The sequence below is a fragment of the Camelus ferus genome, chromosome 9 (genome assembly GCF_009834535.1).
Source record: "Camelus ferus isolate YT-003-E chromosome 9, BCGSAC_Cfer_1.0, whole genome shotgun sequence".
NCBI classification, from domain to species: domain Eukaryota; kingdom Metazoa; phylum Chordata; class Mammalia; order Artiodactyla; family Camelidae; genus Camelus; species Camelus ferus.
In genome coordinates this window covers 62,699,580-62,725,459 of record NC_045704.1, presented here as the reverse complement: position 1 = coordinate 62,725,459, position 25,880 = coordinate 62,699,580, and the positions used below count along the sequence as shown (strand labels likewise).

Sequence of the window (25,880 nt, the reverse complement as noted above, 5' to 3'; positions counted from 1 at the left end):
GGGGGAGGGGAACATTTACTTTTTAAGAAACCAGAATGTTCTAAATTCTATATTTGTCTGTTTCCTTGTAGCATCTTTTATCTTGTTCCTCTATCCTTTGTAATTCTTGTAAACTGGAATGTAGGTCTAAAGGCTTATTAGATGAAAAATTTTGGCAAGAATATGTCATAGGTGATACTTCATATTGTATTGCATCAGGAGGATGTCAGATTGTCATACTACTAGCAATACTAAATGTGATCTTTTCTGTATAATAATATACTTTTCCCCTTTGAAATTAGCAAGTAATCTGTGAGGTAATCTTTTCATTGATAATACTATCATTCCTTCTACATCTATTAGCTGACATTCTTAGGTAAAGAATTTTTCCTCTGCCCCTGGAGATGAACAACAGTTCTTTCCCCAAAAGGCAGAATAAATGCTTAATTCTTTACTTTTAATGAGAAGTTTCGAGAACAGGAAGTTTGTTGTTACAGTCCCCTCCAATGGTTACAGGTGAAATCCTTTTTTCCTCTTTCTTTTTAGAATATCATAATGGACTCATGGATTTTTATTTATTCAATTAGTTATAATCAGTTATAACTGTTACTCTTTTTAATACTCAGTCTCTCAAACGACTGGTGAGAGCCTCTCAGAGTTGGTTCAGATACCCTTTTGACAACCCTTCATTAGTTTTTCTATTACTTTCTAGAAAAATGTAATGACCTAGGTTCACTTACATTTTCCCTGCCCTGGATCTGAAACTAGTTATTTCTCCAAGAAACCTTGGTTCCTTTTATGGAAAAGGGTATTTAGAAAGCAAGATCTGAACATTAAAGATGTTCATTACTATTGGGATGTTATTACCTCTAGTGAATATAGTTAGGAAGCATATATATACATATATATATTCTACTTACGTTTATCTATATGTATGTATTTTTAAGTCATGGCTTCATGTTGATAGCTATACAAATTTAACACTACGGTTCTAATTGTATCTTTTGTCTTCCATTGCACACCTTGGTTTCTAATATCATCTACATAATTACCTATTTGTTTATCCTACAGTGCAAATAAAATAGGTTCAAAATTATAAAAACTAGTATTCATATTAATACCACAACCATTATATGAGGTTTAAAATTTCTTTGCAATTTTAGTTATCCTTAGAATATATCCCAGTAAGGATGCAACTCGGAGTACTAAGTTCAATTGTGACTTGAAATATTTTTTTGTCTTCAATGTGGTTATATTACTAGCATGATGTGCAGCTAAGTTCATTTATTTCCATTTGTTTTTAGTGTTCAGGTTTGCTTTTTTAGGTTTTTAAATTTAGTTTTATTCTCTTGAATGTGTAAAACATTTGTATGGTTCAGAAGTCAAACTGTATTCAGTATACTTTTGCTTCTTTTTTCTACGTCTACCCCTTACCTCGGTCCTTTCACCACCTCCACCATAGGTAACTATTTTTATTAATTTCTGGTTTAGCTTCCCAGTATTTCTGTTTATGATTATGTAACTACAACTCTAACTGTCTCCATTTGTTCTTCCACACTGGTTGTGTCATTTTATACTCCACAGGGATATACCTACTGTATTTGAGCGAAGGTTATTTTTTAATACATCCTCTCCTATATTATAAAAGTATTTTCAGTAATGACCATGGAATAAAATAAGTAATGATATAAACAAACTGTATACATTAAACATTTCCTTTTATTGAACCTTTGAACATGCAGTCATGCTAGTAAAAATACATTTTAAAACAAAGTACATTACAGAAAACTTTGTTAAAATATCTTCACTAGAAAACTCATCTTGAATTTTATTATATTTGGCTAAAAATAACTCCTAAAATTTTTCTTTTTCTGGAAAATCAAGAGAAAATGATGGAATGATAGCAAACATTGACACTGTTTGATCCACTAGTTAATAACCAGGCATTGAAATAAATATCGCCCTTTTGTTTCCTCTAGTAATGTAAGAGCAGCTTAGCATTCTAAAAATTTGATTCTTTTTTCTATTGGAATGTCCATTTCCTTATGTTTTATTGTTGTATAGTTAACGACCTTAACCACGGTTTCCGTGCACTGTTCTTTAAATAACTGTTTTTAAAGCGTGTGTTTTACTAGTCATTGTTCAAGGCTGATTCCAGCTGTCTGCAAGTATATTTGTCTGATTAACTCATCTAAAACATCCCATCAGAAAAAAAAAAAGATAACCTAGAAAAGAGAAATAGCATACAGCTGTCATTGTTTATTTGGAACCTATTGTTTAAATGCAGGAATTTGTTGTATATCACAGGGGCTAGAGACAAACTGTGCTCAAGCAGAGTTTGAACCATTTCAGAACATTACAAACTTAACTTCTGAAATGAATGTGTAGAACTGAGTCCATGTAAATCAGAGGCCAAACTGGGAATTCTCCAAATTAACTTCTCTATATAGTTCAGTGTTGAAGAAAAAGTACTAAGTCTAATTTGAAGCTTACTTGCATGTTTTTAAAACTCAACAGCAATCACAGCAATTACTTAGAATTTGGAACAGCAAAAGAATTTTTTGTGAGAGCATTTTGTTGCTGACATTTAGAAAAAACTGCTGGCAGATGATAAGAAAGAGATCAACTTTTAGTTTTAGTCTGTAAATTCTCTATGGTCAGTGCACCCCCTTATTGTGGGACCTGCCGTGGTCTATTTCCATCACCCACTCTTGGTTTGCCACTGCACCCACCAATTTATACAAATGCCTGCTTCTTCACACCCTCATCAATGATGCTGAATATTTCATCAGTCTGATGAGTGAGAAATGGTATCTCAGTGTTGTTTTAATTGGCATTTATCTTATTAGGAGTGAAGTTGAATCTTTTTCTATGTTTAAAGGTCATTGCATTTCTTTTTCTGTGAACTGTCCAGTCATTAATTTTTGCCACCTTTTTCCTAGTGGTTTTTCCTCCTCTCTTTTCAGTTTATAAAAGAAGACTTACACATTTAAACAAAAGTTGTATTGGAAAAAAAAAAAAGGAAGAAAGCAGGGCATCATCAGTGACTAAATTGATGATGCTTATGGAGGCCTTAGTATATAACATGATATTAACAGAAATCCCTATTTCCCCCTTGAAGGTGACTGATGCATATTGTAGCCGAACTGAGGAACTAAAACAATCTCCTATGTATTAACCTGGTAAACCTGTGACTGGTGAAGCATTGTTTTTAAATTGGACTCGGCAGTCTTATCTGTTTTTGTACATTTGAATTCCTCATAAAATTTCTTTGAAGGTAGAATTCTGTTCTTATAACATTTTTTAAACCTCTACTATAAAGTAGGAGTTATTTTAAATTTCATAATATGCGGTTGTTCAATGACAATATATAATTATAACCCAAACAATTAGTAATCATTAATTTAACAAATAAAGTCAGTTAAATCGGTTCTTCACTGAGTTGAGTAGGTAACTTAACTAAAATTGTTATCACATAAATAAAGCCTTACCACTTAAAGATTATTCATACTTTGTACGAAAAATGGTATCTTTCATTTTTATAGAGTTCAACTATGAATCTTTTTGGGTCTGCTTTTCATTAAGTTTTTATATTATAAATGTACTCAGCTTCCCAGAAGCAGAACTGGACATTAAACTTTATTTCCATAAAGTTTGCAAATTCTCTTTCAGTCAATATTAATGTGTATCTCTTTCTCTTTATAGTTGTAAACAAAGTATACTTACATTTTTGGGTTTGGGATTTTTCTAGCTTTATTTTGAATTGTAAAAATGATAACATTTAAGATAAAAACTTAAGGCAAGGCATAGTAACCCATAATCTTATCACTAGGAAAGTGTTTACTTTTTTGCCGTTTTATCTTATTTTTTAAGATATTGTCTAAAATCCTCCCATCTGACTCTTTAAAGACCCTTGATAACTAAGAATACTTTGCTTTTCAATGGTAGTTTTTGTCATCAGCTAGCTCTTTTAAATAGGCTGGTCTTCTTCAAGAACAGCAAAAGTGCTCTTTGATTTTAATTTTAGATTTAAAATTCCACAAAGTATTATGTGAAGTATACTGAGGTTAAGGTACAAATGAATCATTATTTCTTGAGAGTTTAGAAACATTAATCATAACTATGTGTTATAAAAGTGCCTCATAATGTCAGTAACAAGGTGATACAAGCATATAATATATGACAGTGTATGTTTTTGAGGAGGTACAAAGAATTAATTTTAGTCTGGAACTAACCACAAACTTTTTCCAACCTAATTGTGATTAACTTATATTCTTCTACAAAGCAGTAATTTCTGACTTCCTACCATGAAAAATAAGGTGGTTTGTGGATTGTGCCTGCCTCCTGTATCTTTTGGTCTTGTTACCTTGCCCATGCCTCATTTCTTTCTCATGTGTCACCTGTTTATTTTTTATCACAGTAATAATATTATATGGTTTGCCTACAGCAGCTCTAAATTACAAGGTGTTTTGTTGTTTTGTTTTGTTTTGTTTTGTTTTGTTTTAGCTACGGGCATAGGGCTTGAATTACTCCTTTCACTGCTCCCTGAAGAAAAGGTAGTTCAGTGGAAAAAAATTTTTTTTTCAACCACCACTGCCACCACAACTCTGAAAGACTTTATTGCCAAGCCAGTGAAGTACAGAAGGCACGTGATCTCTTTAACCATGGAATTATTGTCTTAATTGCTCTTGATTTTGACTCTTTTAAATATTATCTAGTCTTTCTTTGGGAAAACCTAAAGATTACCTTACCCCACTCCCTCCACTGGAAAAAAAATAAAGACGTTAAATTTGTGTCTTTATGATGGTGTTGTTTTTCTTTTTCTTGAGACGTGGTAAACCTTTCAGTTTCCAATTTCATTCCTTTAAAATTTTTCAGTTTTCTTCAACTGTACTCCTTACTTATTAATTGTTTAGTTCATTCTTTTTTCCTTCAAGGACTCCTATCACTTGGAGTTAGAATTACAGCATGCTATAAATCTGCAAGCATTCACTTCCTGTCTCAGTTAATTTCTTATGATCAGTGTATGTTTGTCAAGTCAGCCTCCTATTTCACCAATCCAATTTTCTGCTGCATTGATTCTTCTATTACTGCTTCTACTGCAAGTATTAATTGGTTTGTGGCTAAATTTATTCTGTGCTGGTCTTAGTATCCTCCAACTGTTCTCCTTGTCACCAAGGTCCACATTGTTGCCAGAATAATCCATTTAAAACACAAATCTGGGTACGTCGTTCCCCTGGTAAAATTTCTAGTCACTTCTTCACTACGGAATAATGTTCTAACTCTTTATGACATAAGGGTTATCTGATCTTCCTAAACCTCTCCCTAGTCTTATAAGCCACCAGCACTCTACTTTTTGCCCCCACGCCACTGTACAGGTTCTTCCCCTGCCTGGGATGCCCACTGCTCTCCTCATCCCATCCTCTCCATCTTTCCTCCCAGCCCAGAGTAACTGATTTTCCCTACCAAACACAATTATTTATATTCTCTCGGCTCTTGTGCACCTTGTGCATGAGTTTTGACTGGATTTTATAGTTATTTGTTCATACTTGTCTATGACGCCTTAATACCAGGGCAGGTACTGTGTTAGGGTTTTTATAGCTTCAGCACCAGTGGCAGTGCCTACTGTTTTGTTTTATTACCCTCCTGTCTGTTGGTTTTATTTACTTTAAGGGAGAGGCTGACCTCTATCTATCATATGATCTTTCTATTCTTTTTCTCTTTTTTATGGGAAATATTTTTAGTGGAGTCAGTCTGTTTAATTGCTTCTCTCCAGTCTGTGTTTTCTTGTGCATGATTTACTAATCCTTCAAATGTGGTCTTACAGTAACTTGTCCAAAAAAATCACATTATAGTGCTCAATCCCTGGGTCAGGGCTCAAGAACCAGTTCTGTGAGTGACCTGTGAAACACCCAGTCACCATTCATTTCAGTAATCTCATTACAGGCTTAGGTCAGACAGGACTGACTTCTGTAGCCTAGGTGTTTGGTCTGAAGCCTGGGGTGGTACTCCAGCTTTGACAATGTGTTCCTAGTTATGCAGCCCTGAAATGTGAAAGCCAGCTGTACAGGCAGGGTGGTCTTCCTCTCCTGTTTTTATGGTTTACCTCCAAGGTTATATTGTGCTCTAATTCTTACACACTTAAGAAAAAGGAAAAAAAAATCTTATAGAGTTCAAAAAATGGTATGCTTCTGTCGTTATCTTTAATCTCTCAAACAATATAGAAAATTATAAAGATGAGGGTAAAATTCAACATCTTGCCACTCATAGGTAAGCATTTTTAGAATATATTTTTGCATAAATACACAGAAGAAAACTGTACCTGTTTCATAAATGCCACTTGACACTAAATGCTGTTCTATAGCTCCCTCTTTTTCACTCAACATGTTTTGATTCCATCATATGCCAGTAATTGAAGATGTATTTCATCATTTATGATTTACTCACTAGTTACCTATAGTTGGACATTTAAACCCTTATAAATAATGCTATGATGAACATTCATTTTTTATGTTCTTTTTTATGTTTTAGTGTGAATATGACTTTAGTGAGCTCTTATGTCATGAGACATGAAGTATATGTTGATAGACATTGTCATAATGCCTTTCAGGAAAGTTGTATCAACTCATATCACCATCAGTAGTGCCTGAAAATCCTTATTGCCCCACATCTCTACCAAGGCCAGATTTTTTCAGTTACTCCCTGTGAGCTGAAGACTCCCAATTTTCAGGTCTACATTCAGATCTCTTGATATTTTCACATGGTATCTGTCTCACTAGCATCTCACATAGCATGCCACAAACCATAACCTGATTTCCTGCCTTGATTCCCAAACCTATTTCTTCCCTTTTCTATTGCTTTTCTTTAAATGGAACTTACATTCCTGGTTGTTCAAGTTAGAAACTTGGACTGAGCTTTTCTGTTTCTCTTTTTTCCTGAATCTTCCTGTCAAATATATTATGAAGGCTAATGGATTCTATTCACAGTATCACAGATATCCAAATGTAAGGAGACTCTGTAGTTAAGCTTAAGTGCTCCCACAGTTTTTTAAAGAACACTTAAAAAAATACATATCCTTTCAGTTAGGCCCTATGAATCTAAACTTTTAGGGATATAGTCAGATTTCTACCTCTAATATTTAATTTAATTACCTGTATACTTAAAATGAAATTTAGAAATACTGCTTTCCCACTATTTCATGTAAAAATTTGTGCAAACTCTTCAACTCACATCTTTGGTATTTTGTCAACACTGGAATGAGTCATCTAACACAATTTTACAGATCACTTCCTCCTCCTTTCCATCTAAGTTGTTTGAGATATTATATTTTTTTAAATCTGTATAATGCTATCCTAGCCACAAGTACAATTAGGGCAGATTCCACACCCCCCACCCCACTTTTGTTGTTGGCCTATGTTTATGATCTCATAACCTAAATATGGATGAATCACTTTTTTCAAAAGGTGATCATTGAAAGATTGCTTGACAGTGACATCTACCACATGCAGCTGTGGAGTAATACCCCAAGGAATAATTACTAAGTTTTTTCACTTTGCTTCCCCCTCTTTCCTCCTCTCAGCAATTGTGTCAGATTATCTCTTAAACAATTGTTGGTTCAGACTAACATAACTTCTTCAGACTGTACTTGTATTTTCTCGAAATTAAATAATTTATCGATCATATGTAATCTGAGACTCTGTAAGGTTCAAATAAAAGACAACTTCCTCTTCTAAGGATAGTGTTTGGTATTGGAAAACTTTGCATATATATGGGCATGTACAGTGAATCTCAAATCCGTCTACTTCTCTACTGCCGCTACTGATCTGAATCATCTCTTACCTGGACAATGGTCCTCATATTTTCATTGCATGCCCCATAGCTGTTGTTGGTCTTGTTTATTCTCCACACAAAGTTACCTTTTATTCTCCACACAAAGTTACCTTTTTAATATGCCAGCCTAATCTTGTTACTTTGCTTAAACCCATTAATGCTATGTCTTAACTACCTTTCCTGTTTACTTGGGTACCATGTGGAGATTACCATTAGCACATGAACTGTTCAGCTTGACATGTATCCTCTATTTAGCTACTCTGATATCTGAGGAGGTAGCGAGGAGGGGGTAGTTAGGCCAAGGCAGCTGCATTTTGGGAGCTTTGTCACTCTTTCGCTCTGAATGTTTCTGTCTCCTGCTTCTAGGAGTTGGGAGCAGCAGCTCATATACATTTTGTTTATACATCAGCATATACATTCAATATTAACATTTTGTACTCAGTCTGCAAAATGTGCTGTGTTTATGAGCTACAGTGTTGTATGTCAGCTTCAGGCATTTTCTCAGTGTTCTCCAAATTATTCTGTATTCTTTGGAGTTGATATTTGAGTGGACAGAGATTAACTCTTTCTTTTCCTTCTATTTTTGATTACTCCCCCTCTATTTGTTCTGTATTAGAGAGTCTTTTGTAAAAATGACTTATATTGTCATGTTATCCAGAAGACTGTCTTTCAGTTCTTGAACCTAAATTCAGGACTATCAAGTTGGATAAGGCATTTAGTACTCTTGACTGTGGTTCTTACAGTGCATTTTCTTTGTTCTTATTGATGTTGGAATTTATAGAAATTCCCATTGCCTTTTGAAATAGATTCATTTCTTTCCATTGGTTTAGTTTAGCGGTACAGACCTCCCTCCGACCCTTCCTTCCCCACCTCCGTCTTTTTATGTGAGTATGTGTGCGTGTTTGTTTAAGATACTTTAATGGGAAATGGGAGACTGGAGATCTTCTGACTTTCACTTATATTGACATGTTCTGAAAGGTCCTGATTCATTCAGCCTTATAGCGGGGATGAGTTGAGGAGGGGGAGGATTTTTAGTGGAGGAATCTGGATAGGGAGATATAGGAATGGTGATCTGTCTCTAAAAATGTTTTTTTGAAATGATGATATTTTGTTGTAAGGATAATAGAATAAATCCTTTTAAATGTGTTACTGATTAAACATAGAGATTAGAAATGAAAATGGGAAATAGCAAATTATTTTTTAATGAATGAATGTTGGCTCTCCCTGGAGTCAGATCACTTTTGATGTGTAATACAGTTTTTAGGACCTTTAACTATCTACTTGAGAAAATTTCTCAGGATTAGTATAAATTTCTATTTTCAAAAGCTATCAGAGAAAAAGAAGCTATTAAATTGCTTCTTTAATAGCAGTTAATTATATCATCCTGAACCTAGAGGCTGAGATTGTTTACATAATGATGCATCTTAAGATACAATCTGAATTCTCTAATAGTCAGACTTTCCCAGTCAGACTTCTAAGCAAGCACACTTATATTCCCTTTCAGCTATCTTTTTATTAGCTGTTATAATGAAACATCAGTAACAGATCTTCCACCTCAAGTCCTGGACATTCTGCTGAAGCATGTAACTTTGATTTCCAAAGACTGCAGAACCCAGTTACTCTGTTTTCAGGGAAAGTGACAGGGCACAATAGATGGCTTTGTACCCTCTTGTCAAAAGGATGAAGCATTAATGCTATGATTCAGATATTGGTGTGCCATCCAGGCACTGGTTATCTGGCATTATGACAGGTTTGCTAATGACTCCTGATGTGAGTGCCACAAAGAAAAAATTGTAAATAGCCTCAGGATAGCACTTTAAAAATACTGTTTTTCTTTAAGGACTAAATCTACATGATCCCATCAAATGAAAGCTTTGAAAAGAAAAAGACCCACTTTAGATGATTTCTTATTTTTTCTACTGTTCAGTGTGAGAGGTTCATCTTACTTCTCTCTTCCTGATACATGACTTTTAAGGGGAAAATTGTGGTGATTTTGTTGTGTCTTTTCTAGAATCGTGATTTTCATCTTATTTTTCAAATGTAGGTTTTAATATTCTATGGCTTGTTTATCAGTTGAGAGTTTCAGTTAAAAACAAATTGGTTGCAGTTTAACCTAGCTATAGTGAAAATACTACTTATTGAAAACGAATGATTAAAGGAAAACCTACACAGATAGTATCAGCTCTCACATAGAACTGCTGCAAGCTTTTTGTCATAATGGTCCGCTAGGTCACGCTCCCTTTTCCACTAATAACCTTTGAGGGCACAGTTTTTCAAAAATACGTTCTCTAGTTTTTAAGTTTTTTTCCTCATTATAGTAATAGATTTTCACTGTAGAAAATTTGAAGATACAAAAACTATGAAGATAAAAGTTTTTAAAAAATCACCCAATAATTATACCTGCAATAATACTTTAAGTACTACTAATTGTTTAAGTATGAGTTTGTTTCATGTTTGACTCTTTTTTTTTTTAAATTTGCATATCCTCAGATATATTTCAATATGGGGTCACACTGAGTATTGTCTTGTGACCCCCTTTTTTCGTTTAAAATACATTTGACCACATTGTTATAATCATTATAAACATTTGACCACATTGTTATAATAAAAACAGTACTCTTAACAGTGCTGTTTAATGAAAGGATTTCTGTTAGGATTACAGTGAAAGTGTTTTTCTGAGATGAACGCCATTGATAACACTATCTGTATAGCACAGGGAAGTATATTCAATATATTGTAATAACCTTTAATGAAACAGAATATGAAAACAAATATATGTGTGTATATGCATGACTGGGACATTGTGCTGTACATCAGAAATAGACACACTGTAACTGACTATACTTCAATTAAAAAAAAAAAAAACTCTATCAGGGTAGCAGTCACATTATCAAGTGTCATTTTGGTGTGTTTAAGAGAAGTGTTTATTTGGTGCTACGCTATGTGTTTTGGAGGGTAGAACCAGAGATGAACAAAACATAGTTTCTGACTTCACGCAGGCTTAAGATCCAGTGAGGGAGGCCAACGCGTACCCTACTGTTTGTAGTAAGAACCAGTGGGGAGAAGAGATGACAACAGAACCTCCTGAATGTGGACTCAGGGTTCTGCCTGGGTGTTGGCTTCAAAGAGCAGGTCAATGTGCAGGTCTTTTTCTCCAGTAGTACCTATACGTACACAACACTGTGGGGCGCCAGGTGGAGTAGACACAAAACTGAAACCAGTAGGGGAAAGAGTTGGGTGCGGAGGTTAGACGGGTGGGGCAGGGTGTTCACAGGACTGGTGTAATTGCCTCAGTAGGAAGAATGAACATAGGCACAACAGCCTTTTCCTCTGGGGTACCAACTCTTTTTTCTTTATAACTCAGATCCCTGGCCAAGCTTCAGAATTTTTTAGAGAAATGATTGTTGTTTGCAGATACATCTTACATGGAAACACTTGCTTTACTTAAGCAAATAAAAACCGTAAAAACTTTCCCCCAAAAAAGTGTAAAGCATGATAATAGGTTTTATTTACACATAATTTGAATATGATGAAGCAATTTCTATGCTGCATTAAGACTGAATTCTGCATGTGGTAAACAGTGTTAGGCTTTTGGGAATGGATATATTTAGTTTGGTGTGGTTCAGGGATATTCAAATGTATAGATTTGAAAGAGTTCTTTCTAGCTATGCTCCCAATTCTTCTGATGGCAAATGCATGAAAAATAATAAGGAAGGGGGAGAAGGAAGAAGGGAAGGAAAGAAAGGGAGGGGAGAAGAGAAAACTTTTCTTGGTTGTACTGAGCAAGAACCAGTTGTGCAGCAGCAGACATGACCTTAAACTGCCAGTGATGTAGGACCCAGCACAGTAGATGAAATCTGACCAACGTGTTTGTGATGGCTGCTTCCAGGACCCAGGGGAGAGTGGACACTCCCATTTTAATATATACTACTGCCATCATTTGTAATACAGATAAAAGAATGTGGCCTCTGCCTAAGAAAGACAAACACTGTATCTGCTCACTTATATGTGGAATGTAATAGAGACAGAAACAGAAGCTCATATTCTCATGGAACCAGAGAGTAGAGTGGTGGTTTTCAGGACCTAGGTGTGGGGCAGATGGGGAGATGTTGGTCAAAAGTTACAAACTTATGGCTCTAGAATGAGTAAGTTCTGGGGTTCCAATGTATAGCGTGGTAACTCTAATACCAGATCAGATACATGAAAGTTGTTAAGAGAGTAGCTCTTCAATGTTATCACCATCCGTGCATAAAACAGTAATGATATGAGGGGGTGGAGTTGCAAACTAACCTTATTGTGGTCATTGGTTAATGATATATACGTGTATCAAATTATCACATGCCCACCTTAAACTTACATGTGTTATATATCAATAACATCTCAAAGGGTTGAGGGAAAAAAATAGAATGTGACTCTGTTAGCAGGAGACCTTGTCCTGGCTGGTGGGGTGGCAGCAGAATTCTGCAGCGTTGCTTGATTGCTTCAGTCTGTGTTTCTTCATGCTGTAACTCAGAAGAGTGCTGAAAACCATCCAGTTTTAAAAACTGAAACGGCTCAAGAGATTCCAGAAGATTTAGTCTTTTCAAATTTGGACCAGAATAAGAATTTAGTTATATAAATTATTTTTAAAATTCATTAAGTTCTACTCACCTGTAATGAGAGTGGCATACTTAAAGAGCCGTGTGGCTAAGGGTCTTCTCTAACCTCGAATATACTCTTATAGATAAAAGACAGAAGAGAAATAATGAGGTGGCATTTGAACACAAATATGGAATATAAATGTGGCCAGTAAGAATATATCCATAGTTGTCAGCTTATGGCAATTATGAAGGGCCTTGGTGTCATACCTGAGTTAGTTGAAGTTCTTTTAAATGGTTGTTACGAGGTTCTGCTCAGCCCGCTGGCCCCTGGAACACTTGTCTTAGCTTGTGTGTGAACTCTTCCTCACTTTCTAAGAACCAGCTATACTGGATTTCTCTTAGTTCCTGTAAGCACTGTGTTCTTTCCACCTCCAGTAAGTGCCTTAGCATGTGCCACTCCCTCCACCCACCTCCCATCCCCTCTTTAGTCTGGTTGAGTCCTCTTTGTCCTTTCAGCTCCAGGGGGACTTACTCAGCGACGTCTTCCCAGACGGCCTAGACTTGGGACCTAGATTACAGAGTCCCTCAGTGCTCTACACTTCTCCTCCATGATGCTCTCATAGTTGACATTTCTTCTTCAGTATTCATCTTCTGTGTGGGACTTTAAGTTCTATTTGGGTGCACTCTCCTCATTCACTGCTTTACCCGCAGGTGCCTACTACTCAGGACTCAGAAAATCTTCGTTTACCCAATAGATGTGACTGTTTCATGGAAGGGTAGGCTCTTATGAAAGATGATCTTCTAAGCTTGTATTCTTATAAACTTATGCAAGAGAAGAAATTCATCAAAAGATATAAGTAGGTCTGTGGATGGATGGATGGATGGATGGATGGATGGATGGAAGGAGGAGAGGGAGGAAAGAAGGGGAGAGGGGGGCAGGTGTTCTAGCACAGTGCTTGAAGTACAGGTTCTGGAGCCAGGCTGACTGGGTTCAGATCCCAGGTCTGCTACTTTTACTGATGTATCTTGGCCAAGTTACTTAACCTCTCTATACCTCAACTCCTTGTCTACAAACTGGAAATAATAATAATACCTACCTTAAAGGTTCTCATGAAAAGTGAGTGAAAAAATATAGCCTATAATATATGTATAATATAATAATTATTATAAAATAACAGTCTTGGTCATCAGTGTTCTCTATTTCCCGTTTTCTTTTCATTCTTACATCTTCCCCCTCCAGAAGAAGTGGAAGAAGGGTTTGGGTTTTTTGTTTTTTTTTTTTTCCCTGTTCTAGACTTGTTATCCCCGTTGGAGCTAGAAGACAATAGACTTGATTAGCTAATTTAGCCTTATTTTATATTAATGGATAAAGGACAGAATTTGAGGAATTGACATATAAACTATAATTAAAACTTACTTTTAAAGATATAGAGCTTGCTTGTCAATGAAGGATTTATTTTAGCTTTATGACAGAGTCCAAATAAAGTTAATTTCATTGTTTAAGACACACAGTTTAAAATAAAGCTGTAGATAGACTGAAAGAATACTGTATCAGTTAAGTCAGTATCCTAAAATTTTACGTATTAGAGAATGTGGAGGGTCAAATGAACAATTGAAAATACCAAATTTAGCTGATTTCCTCACTCTATGTGCTAGACCCTGGGACTAAATCTGTAAAAACAAACCATCATGCTGACCCTGCGAGAGCTGACAAACTTTTATGTTTAACAACTATGTAAGATATTTTTTAAGACTGTTTGTGCCATAGGATATATTTTACTATGAAATATGTAGATACTGATTATCTGGAAAAGTCTTGCTTAAATACCATTTACAGTTTCACAAACAAGTGGAGTTTGGTTTATTTTGTTTTAGGGACCTCCTGCTTTGAACCAAAGAGCCAGTTTGGAGTTAAGCTTATGTGTCTTTTCCACTCCTTCCATGGCGCTTTCTCTCACTGCTGTGGAGCTCAGGAGGCACAGGAAGAGTCCAGGTCTAATGGGCAACGACTAGTTAGTAAGATTATCTGTGTTGAGCTAGTTACATTGAACAGTTTATTGGGGAAAGTCACCAAGCTATCTCACGGGCACCACAGTAATTATGGAAGAGAAGTGGGACATGGTGATGCCCATACTGTGCCTTTGAGGGAAACAGATTTTTAACAGTTATTAGCATCTGTTGATGTGATTCCAGGACTAGAGATTTTCAAAAGAAAAGTTATGTGAAGAATTCTTATGGGTACACAGAATGTTCTGAGCAGCTCAGGATTTTTAAGAGATGTGTATGATTTGATAGTTGGATGGAGCACATAATCAAATTTGTGCAGTGCTAAGTAGACTGTAAGAAATAAACATTTAAGAATTTCTTTTACTATAGGTCAAACTTCAGAAGGAGTTGAGATACTTCAGAGAGCTGAAAGAACTTTTAAGACTGTGTTTGGAGCAAGAGTAATGAGAAGGAAGAGATAGGCTTACTGTCAGAAGACAGTGTTTTGTTAGCTGTTTATAGACAGAAATCAGTTCTATACCATTCTTACTTTGCTTCCATCATCTTGAACTAGAAGAATTACCTTTCCAGTCGTGAAAGATAAAACAACTTCAAAATGAGGGAATTAAGTTTTTAAAAGATGAAGAGAGTATAAGGGTAGCATTCACTTTAAGTAAAATTAAGTTTTCAAGCCTCAGCTGAATTGCCTGCCAGGAGTCAAAGGGACTCTCAGATATGATCTCAGGGTTATTGTCAATACTCTTTGTGAAATCATGGAGAGTGTGGGATGTACCAGGGGTCTGAGGCAAGCCAAATGTCCCAGTTTCCCAAAAAGCATAAATTGTGAAAACTCGAGTCTACTTCCTTAACTTTGAATTGTGACAACATTCAAAGAGATTATAAAAAAAAATAATAAAATATTGAAAGTGTATAGAAAAGAATGGGGTGACCCATGAATCAGTGTGAATGTATAAGAACAAGACATGCCAAACTGACCTCATTTTTTTTTCTTTTTTTCAATTGTATAATTCTGGATTAGACAATAGTAAAGACATGTCATATCTTGACTTTAAAAAGTGGTTGACAAAAATCTAGATTTTCCTGATGGAAAAGACAGTGCAGTGTTGGCAATTGGATTGGTTAACGGCTGCCTGGGTGGCCACCCCTAAGCCAGCATGCCCCAGTGTTTGTCTAAATAATAACCAGTGACTGTCTACTGATTCCTCAGATGGAAATGGTGCTGAATAGTGGCACACATTCAGAAAGTATGGATCTGAGTGAGGAGTTCTTTTGACTAAGGATTTGTACAATGAAACTTGAGTGCCTGAGTTTATTTATATGATGGAGATTTCCCCACCTGAGCTATGTTTGTAAGATTTATAGACCTGTTTTTAAGTTTCATAAATCAACTTGACTTACACATCATTTAGAAGTCAAAAAATAATCTTAACACTTAAAAGCAAAGGTTGGCTACGTACGAATGCAAATCTGAAGAATCTTTTCTTCTTATTTGTTTAAAAGCAACTGCATTAACCCCAGGTAGATGTTTTTCATACTCTTAAAATGTCAAGTTTCTGTGAAACTCCCTAAACAAGAGGCAAAAGTTCATATACAATTCGATTAAATAGATAATCCCAGCAGTGTCTTTGTGAGCTAATGTTTCTGTTGGCCTTCTGGTAATTCCACAGCCATCTGCCTTTTCAGGATATTTACACTTTTTTTTTTTTTTTTAAGAAATTCCCTGGAATCACATCAAAGAGGGAACCATAATATTCTGTCCCCTTAAAAAAGATATTTTGGTTTCTTAAAGCAAGGAAGTCCATGATGACTACCATATCCAATGTATTTTATTATTTATTATTATTCATCTTAAAGAATGCCAAACCATATAATTTGTTAATCTTTTATAATTGGCATTTCATTGATACTTGTAATATTTTGTCACCAACCTCAGAAAAGTGTGAGGACTTCTTTGAATAGTTGCACGTTTTAAATAAAATATCCCATTTAAGAAATTGTACTTCACCTCTTCTTTGTAACTGTTTATCTCTGCGTTGCATCTGGAATCCCAGTAGAAGTTGAGGGTGAAGAAGTTATTCCTGCCCTGATAATTCTCGATGTTGTTCTTCAAATCTAATTCTTTCTGCTTTAACAGTTCTCTCAGTTGTAAGCTCTGTGGGCCCTTGAAACAGGAATTGAGTTGTTTAACTTCCTTTTCCCTTAAGAGAGCCCCTTATGCTATAATTTATAATCTCTGATTTGTATTATGGCTTTGTCTTTCCTTATATCTAATTTAATGGCTGTTGTTTTTATAGATTAAAACCTAGTCTGGGTTTTTAGCATCTTATAGTTATCTCTCTGAGTTATACCACATTTTATAGTAAAGCTTCAAATTAAAAACAAAACAAAAAAGCTTGAATTAAGTGTTGATTCAGAGTGTCTTCTTTAATAAAACAGGCATTATCCTTTATCCATATTAAATCTATTCCTTAAAATCTGTTCGATAGCAGGCTTTTAGACTTTGGAGCCTAGATAATATTCTTTTAAAAACAAAAAAATAATGCATTCTCTGTCTAGCCAAAAACCCTGCAAACATCACAACACTTTTAAGCACCTGTGTAACAATCCACCAAAGTTATTGTATAATGATTACAATTACAATGCATTTGAAACACTCCTTACCTAACTTTTAAAATACTTAGTTGAACTTATTATTGGGTATGTTTTTGTTCAATAAGCAATGAAACTGGACAGTATTGATTATGAATTAGGTTTTTCTTCTACCTAGCAATGAACAAGTATTGTAGTGTAAATAAAGAATAAAATAATATGATTCCATCTAAATTGGCCTTGGGTTGGTGGGACCCCTAAAAGCCTGGCAGAAGCAGCCTCTGAGACCACAGATTGTTCTGTGTTCTACCTGTAAATGTCTTTCAAGTTTTCTTCTTTGATCACGAGTTTCCCCCCTTCCTCCGCATCTATTTTTGACAAGGCGAAACAGGGACTTTTTGGTTTATGTTTATTAGTTTAAGGAGCTGAATGTTATCTCTAAACTTTAGAAGCACTGTGATTTCCTGCTTTTTTAAACACTCTCTCTATAGGCAATGTTTATTTATATATATGTGAAAAGAGACCAAAAGAGGGGATTAGAAATGCTATGTTACGGAATAATAGTTAAAAGAATGAACTGATCTGCAGTAACCTTTTGGCTTATCTAATCTGGTCATAACTGTACTATTCCAAATAAACAAGAGTATATTTTAATCGACTAGTCATTTCTAATTCAACAAGATAATCTAGTCTGTTTTAGCATTGTTCTTTTCTAATTATCTGAAGTCTTGTCTAAGGAACAGTGTTGGATTGCTTTGATGTTCATTTAAAGTTCAACCCTTACTACAAATCCACTGCTATCAGATTTCTGCAATCCCCTGTTTTTTTCTGCTTAGTATTTCTTTGAGATCCCTAATACTTCTCTTATTTCCCCATAAATAAAAAAATCTTTCACTCTTCTTTATTCACATTGTATCTAGGAGTCAAGCAAGTGGATAGAAAATGCCCATTCACTCTAGTGATACACAGAAGGTTCTGAGTAGGGCCCATTTGGCCTGTTAGAGATGAGAAAGATGGCCAGTGTGGGTGGGACACTGACGGGAAGGGTGAAGGAGCCTGGTCAGAGATGGTCAGAGATGGCCAGAGCTGGAACAGGTAGGGCCTCCTAGGCCCTGTTTAGAAGTTTGTATTACACTCCAAGAGCAGCAGGAAGTCATTGGGTAGCTCTAAACAGAGTAGTGATTATCTGATTTATGTTTAAAATCTCGTTTTGGCTTCTGTGTGAGTGGTGGGAGCAGGAAGGAGCCAAGAGTGGATGCAGTGAGACCAATTTGAAGGCTGTTGCTGAATTCCACATAAGAAATGGTGGCTTAGCTTAGGGTGGTGGCAATGGAAGTGGAGAGAAGTGGGCAGTGTGGGATATGTTTTGGAGGGAGAACTGACAAAAGTTGCTAATAAATTGCTTCAGGGGATAAAAGTCAAAAGGAGAAATTGGAGATGACGTCTAGCTTTTGCGTTTGTTCTTTTAGATGGGTGGTGGTAATTTTTTAAAGCAGGGAAAACTAGAAGAGTAGGAAATATTGGAGGAGGATAGAGTTAAGAGTTCTCTTTTGTTTATCTGAAATTTGAGGTGCTTATTTGACTTACAAATATATCTGAAATATATATGAAGGAGTTAGATGAGTTTGGAGCCTGGTGGAGATAGGCCAGGGATAGAGATATGATAAGAATTTGGAACTTATCAGCATATAGATCGTATTTAAAGTCATGGGACTGAATGAAATTAACTTGAATATTTGTTATATTTTCTGACCTTACACCTCCTCCCACTCCTACCATGTAAAATTATGCCCACATTGTGTATTACAGGTTTATGTTTTAATTATAGTACCTATAATAATTTGGTATTAGTTATCTTGCTTTTGGTGAACTATTTTTATTTCTTTTTCCCATTTATAGCTAAATGTTTTAAAGGTATTCATTCACTAGCATCGATATTTAACTGGAGATCTAACAGTTATGTGTTTTGTCTTCTGTGGTTTTTTTGTAGGCAAAGTCATTAATAAAGATTTGCGACATTACCTAAGTCTTCAGTTTCAGAAAGGATCAATTGACCACAAACTGCAGCAAGTGATCAGAGATAATCTCTATTTGAGAACCATTCCATGTAAGTATGAGATGGGATAAAAGAAATGAGTCCAGAATATCTTTATTTAACTAATCAAACATCTAGAAATAATTCAGTAGACTATCTTCTATGAAATTGTGAAGACTAAGTTGGAGCCATAGAACGAAACAAAAATTGGATGAAGAGAAAATTTTTCAGAGGATTTTCAAGGGTTTTGTTTTTAAAAATAGAAAAACGAGAAGACTCTATATTGTGACTTTGTAACAAGTCATAAGACTTTAAGAATTTAAATGTACATGTTGCTAACTAGCTTTTATTCCTGTAAATCAATTTCTGAAGCCTGTGCAGTAAGAAGACTTTTTTGCTTTCAATGCCTTGTACGCTGAAAATAAACATTTTGGCAGTATTAGGCTGTTACTAATTTAAAAATCTGCCCTTTCCCCAAAGGGAAAAAGGAGGAAGCATGCAGTGCCACCTTTGTGGTAATCCATTTTGAATTTTTATCTCGATGTTGGTGTATCTATTCCAGTCTTAATAGTTTTCTTCAGGACCTGGTTATTGTTGTAATGGTGTTTGGGGCTTTTTTAAAAGACGCATAACAAATAATGTGTACTTGGTTTAATTAGTGTAGGTCTGGGGAAGAATAAAAGCAGTAAACAATAAAAGGGCATAAAAGGACATTCTGGTTACTTTTCGGTGTCTTTGTAACTCCTTGTGGATACTAGCTTTTATATTATATGCCTCAGGAATTCTTGATTTCTTTTGTTTTGTTATTATTAGTTAGTCTCACACAATGTCTAGTCCATCACCAAACTTCCTAATTATGTTTCTTAAATACCTATCCCTCTGCACTGTGGTAGACCCTCACTCTTTCTTACGGACCTTAAAAAACAAAAAACAAATAGCATTGTATAGTGGCAAAGAGTTAAGTAAAACTGACTTTATAATGTTGATTCTAGCATTTTACTAGTTGGTTCACTTGGGCAGGTTCATATATGTAGATTCTGAAGCTTAGGAAGATTCAGAATCTCTGTATATGAAATATGAATAATAAGGCTCACCTCATACAATTATTAGAATTAAAATGAGAACATGAGTGTAAACCACTTGGTCTAGTGTAGGTATTTAAGCAGTAATTGTCACCTTGCCTGATTCTAATTGTACCCCTTGCCTCCCATGTCACATCAGTCTAGTCCATCTTTAACGTGCACGTCTGATTCTTGTCCATCTATGGTTAAGCCTTCAAAGACTCCTATTGACTTGCAAGTCTGGATTCCTTAACATGCTATAAAATATTTTGTTTTAAAATCTGACTCCTTATGATTTTCTCCCATAAATCTACCTTGTCAGATTTTAGAATTGCAACTCCTACCTTCTTTTCTTTGCATTTGCCTGACAAATCTTTATCCATCTTTTTATTCTCTTATCTTTCTGAATCTCTTTGCTTTAAAAAGTGTTGAACTTTGTAGCCAATGTAAAACTTTATATTTATTGATGTGATCTATATGTTTAGTCTCAGTTTTGTCATGTTTTTCTATTTTACCCATATACAAGTCTTCTATATAAAAAGCCTTTCACTGTGTAGTCTATTTTACTTGATTTCTCTGTTTAGGAAGATTTGTATCTTTATTCTGATGGCTACCTTTATACTTTTATAAATGGTCTTTGTTCCTCCTCCATCTTTTTTTTCTTTTTGTTCCTTTATGTATGAGCAATATTAAAATTGTCTAGTCATTTCTTCTTCCCCCTTTCCTTTCCCTCTCCCATCTTCTGGCTTGAAGTAGTATCTTTTTATTCCCCACAAACATAAGGTAATCAGCAAGCTTATTCTACTTTGCATATGCTTTTCTCATTCTCACTGTTTTTTGATTCTTGAGCTTTATCTAGATTGGAATGCAAACAGCCATTACATACTGCACTCTCCCCTTTATAAACCTCATTTATTCTCTGTTCTATGGGTAAACAGCTATTTAATCTAACCATCAACCCTTGTGCTGTTGTTTTTCGATAATTGTGATTCTCTAAAGCTTGTTCTTGACCAGATTTCCACGAAGGGGTCACAGGATCATCTTAGCAGTTTGCCTGTGGCCTTTTACTTTAAAGTTTGTTTGGATAGATATGAAATCTTTGGCTCATCATTTCTTTCCCTGACTATCTTAATTAGTCAGTTTATCTAATTGTCTTCTCACATAAAGCATCGCTCTTAAAAAATGGAAAAGCAGTCTGATTTTTATTCCCTTATAAGTAACTTTGCATTTTGCCCACATAGGGTGTCTCAGGGCAGCGTTTTTCGTGTCATAGCTCTAGAGCTCCCTCTTTCTTGGTTAAAGCAAGTTAATAAAAATAGGTCCTTGTACTTTCTGCTGCCCTCTGCCACTTGGATCTTCTTTTTAACTTACTTCTACTGTCCTAGTTTTGCAGTTTCTCCCCACTGTGAGGTTTTGTCCTAGAAAGGAGCTATAATTTATTTGTTTTAATTCACAGAGTCCAAACAGCTGCAGCCATTTCCGTTCCTAACAGAAGCCTAACCTATAAATTGAAGTGTCCAAAACCCCTCCAAGAACCTCGAAGTGTCAGTAGCAGTTAGCAAGCTGAATGGTCACATCTGGTCTTTAAATGCAATTCTTTACTAAAGGACCACCAGATCTTCTGGGAGAAAATTCTGATTCCAGGTCTGAGGCCAGAAAAGTACAAGGTGAGCTTAGGACATCTAATTGTACCAGAAAGTATGCTTTAAAAATTGTAGGGAAATATCAAAATAACATTAAAAAAAAGAAGCCACCAAGAAGGAGTGCTCACTGACAAAATTTGAGACAATTTAAGCAACAAAATTAATAAGAGAGAGACTTCTACTATTGTCAGACATTGCACTATAGATGAAACATGACCATGATCCCTAAGAGAAGAGGAAAGGAGGCTGCACACAAAGGGGTCATAATTCCCTCAGCTTTCTGCCTGGAGGCACTTTCTAGGCCACAGAGCGGGAGGGAGAGCCCAGGCAGGGTTCAGTGGACTCTGAGTTGAGGAGACAGAAGTCTGAGTTCAAGATGTTGGAAATGTGTGAAATTTGCAAGACAGGGTGTCAGGTGGGGAAGGCCTGTGAAGAAAAGTAGCTCAAGCAAACTGCAGAGGTGCCTTCTTTCTTGGGTCTCTTGCTGAATACCAAGCTGACAGTGTGTAGGATAGGACTCCACACGGCAGGGCAAGGAAGTCTCTGGGAGCTGTAAGGTTAATAATTCCCAGAGCTTACGCAGGGCTAAGAGAAATTAAGTTCTAAGCAGCCTAAGTGGGAGACCCCATAAGGGTCATGGCTTACTAGTTGGGTTAAAAGGATTAAGCTTCTTGAGGCCCACTTTAAAGAAGTTTAATTTTAAAATCCTTCAAAAGATCAAGTGACTATGCATGTAACTTGACTGTTAGCAAAAATACAGGGAAGGAGGAAGGGAGGTAAGGGGAAAAAGTCAACACTGTTTAAAGGAAGACAGCAAAATCTAGATACTGAATAATGTAATATTCATAGTGTTTGGTGTCTAATAAAAAATTACTAGGCATACAAAATAGCAAGAAAATGTGACTTATAATCAAAAGAAAAGTGAACCGGTTAAAGAAAGAAAAAAAAAAAAACCCAGAAATGACACACATAATGACCATACCAAGAATTTTAGAATTATCATAAATATACTCAAGGATTTAAAGAGCAGTATGAACAGAATGAAGAGAAAATGAAATATACATTTTTAAAAAGAACTAAAGGGAATTTAAAAAATTCACTGGATGGGCTTAACAGCAGATTAGAAACTGCAAAAGAAAAGATCAGTGAATTTGAATGCATAGAAATATAAATGAATCAAACTGAACCATGCAGAGGAAAAAGACTAAAAAAGTAAATTTTTTAAAGCAATCAAAAAGTGAAGGAGGCAGAGACACTTCTTCTTCTGCCATGAAGGACTGACTGGTGCTGGATTTACTCTCCACATAAACAGCTAGAATTGGGCAAGATATGTATATAACTGGATTATAGGCAGAACAGGACTGCAGTCTGTTCATATTGACCTGTGGCACACTAGTAAGCCAAAGTGGGAGAAGCTGAAAAAATATTTGAAGAAATAATGGCTAAAATGTTTCCAAATTCGATGGAAACTATAAACTCAGATCTCATAGATCTAAGAATCTCAACAAATCTCAAGGCAGAAAAGACATTTTAAAAAAAAACAGATCAACATACATCATAATCTAATTGCTGAAAACCAGTGATAAAGAGAAAATGTGAAAGGCAGATGGAAAAAAAAGATACATACATACAAGGGAACATAGAATGACTGCAGACTTATCAACAGAAACAGTACAAGCCAGAAGTCAGTCAAATGTCATCTTTAATATGCTGGAAGGGAAAAAAAAAATGGCAACCTAGATTTCTGTATACAATAAAAACACCCTTAAAAAAAAAAAAAAGGAAATAGACTTTTTGAGACAAAAAAGGGTGAGAGAATTTTTCTCCAGCAGACTTGCACTGTAAGAACTGTTAAAGGAAATTCTTCAGGTGGAATGGAAATGATACCAAAATGATAGAACCAAAAAGAAAATAAACAACTTCATAATTATAGTTGAAGATTTTAATACCCCTTAGGAAAAAGTAAGCAGAAAATCAATAAGGTTATAACATGAATAACACTTTAAACCAACTTAACCTAATTGTTGCTTGTTAGGGCATGCCACTCAGCAACATAAGGATATACATTCTTTTCTAGTGAACATGGTACATCAAATATAGACCATGTTTTGGACCATAAAACAAGACTCAGTAAATTTAAAAGGATTTAAATCATATGAAATATGTTCTGATCATAATGGAATTAAATTAGAAATCATTTACAGAAGGATATCTGGAAGATCTTCAAACATTTGGAAAGTAAATAGCACTCTTCTAACTAACCTGTGAGTTAAAGAATGAGCCATAAGGAAAATTACAAAGGATCACACATGTCAATATAACATATCAATTTGTGGAATTTTGCTAGAGCAGTATTTAGAGGGAAATTTATAGTGTTAAACACTTATATTAGAAAATAATGAAGATGTCAATCAGTGATCTAAATTTCTACCATAAGAAGATCAAAGTAAACCCAAATAAAGTGGTAGGAAGGAAATAACAAAGAGCAGAAATCAATAAACTAGATAATAGAAATGAGAAAATTTCAAAGAAAAATCAGTGAAATCCAAAGTTGCTTCTTTCAGATCAATAAAAGTGATAAACAACAGGATCAGGAATGAGAGAGACGGCATCACTAAAAGTCCTAAAGATGTTAAGTGGATAATAAGGAATATCCTAAACAACTTTATGCCAATAAACTCAGCAACTCAGATGAAATGGATTGGAAGACAGAAACTATCAATGCTCACTCAAGAAGAAATAGATGTACTGAACAGCTCTCTAACTTTCAAGAAATTAAATTTGTAGTTTGTAACTTTCCCATAAAGAAAACTTCAGGCCCAGATGGTACTGGTGAATTGTTCCAAATATTTAAAGAAGAAATTATACCAGTTCTACACAAATTCTTCTGAAAAATAGAACACTTCCCAGCTCACTTTGTGATCTGAGCATTACCCTGATTCTAAAGCCAGACAAAAATATTGAAAGAAAATAATATTAGACCAAATTTTTTTTCATGAACATAAACTCAAAAATTCTGTAAATATGTTAGCAAATCAATATATAGCAATATATACTAGGATAACATATTACAACCAAGTGCTATTTGTCCCAGGAATGCAAGGTTGGTGTAACATTTGAGGATTAATATAGTAACAGACTGGAAAAGCCATATGATCTTCTCAATGGGTGCTAAAAACATTTAACAAAAATTCAACTTTAGTTCATGATAGAATCTCTCAGAAAAGTAGTCTGCCAATTATTTCTGCCTCTTGGCTACACATCTACTCTTTTTTCCTGCGTATGATACTGTCACATTTTTCCTTTCCATCTGGCACAGTGTTAAGCTTTGTCAATAGAGGGTGCAGGAAGGATACTGGAGAAAGAATAAGCTTCTTTTCCTGATTCTAGTGTGTTTTTCTTTTTGCTCCTGCCTACAAAAAGATACTTAAAAAGTTTCAGCAGCACTCTAGCAGTCAGCTACCCAGGGGCAAGTTCAGTAGTGCACCGTTGAGGGGAGAGGGTGGGGAGAGTCCCAGCAGTGAGTTCAGGAACACCCTAATAGATGCCTACAAATGCACCAGCTGAATTCTTTGCAGTTTCCTGATGAGTTCTGTGGGAATCCCAGCAGGCTCCCCAGATCTCAGCAGTATCTCTTACAAGTGGTTTTCCTGTGGGTTTCTAGCAAAACCAACTGGCTTTCCAGTAAGTCCCCCTATATACATCCCCACCACCCAAGGCAGCTTGCTGGTGAATGTCACTGGTACTCCAGCAGGCAGTTCCATGCCTGACAGTCAACCCACTGACTGTGGATGAACTGTGTCCCCAGGCAATCCAGCACACTTCTCTACCATCCAGTGGGCTGCTACACACCTCCAGCAAAGTCTGAATTGCAGATTTTGAGTGTGTCCCTTTCTTCTAAGTTTGTTCTCGTTCATCTCTTGGGTGATATCTTCAGAATTCTCTTTTATTCTCTGTTAGTTAATTCTTTACAAATAGCTCATAATTCTTTACAGTAAGCTCTCCTTATTCAAGTTACTGTCTAGTTTCTGGCTCCTGTTTGAACCCTGGCTGATACAGAATTGGTGCTGGAAGTAGTCCCAGGAGACAGACCTTCCAGGAAGGAGTTTAAGGATTAGTTTTGGTTGTGTTCTTGAGCCCAGAGCCAGATTCCTTC

The 25,880-nt window shown here is 35.6% G+C and overlaps 1 protein-coding gene across 1 annotated transcript in view; it reads left to right on the top strand.

Annotated features, from left to right (window-relative positions):
* MAGI3 (membrane associated guanylate kinase, WW and PDZ domain containing 3) overlaps positions 1-25,880 on the top strand; it is a 219,058-nt gene that overhangs the window by 111,007 nt on the left and 82,171 nt on the right. The window contains 1 exon segment of the mRNA XM_032486989.1: positions 18,976-19,092. Within this exon segment, the coding sequence (XP_032342880.1) occupies positions 18,976-19,092 (117 nt within the window).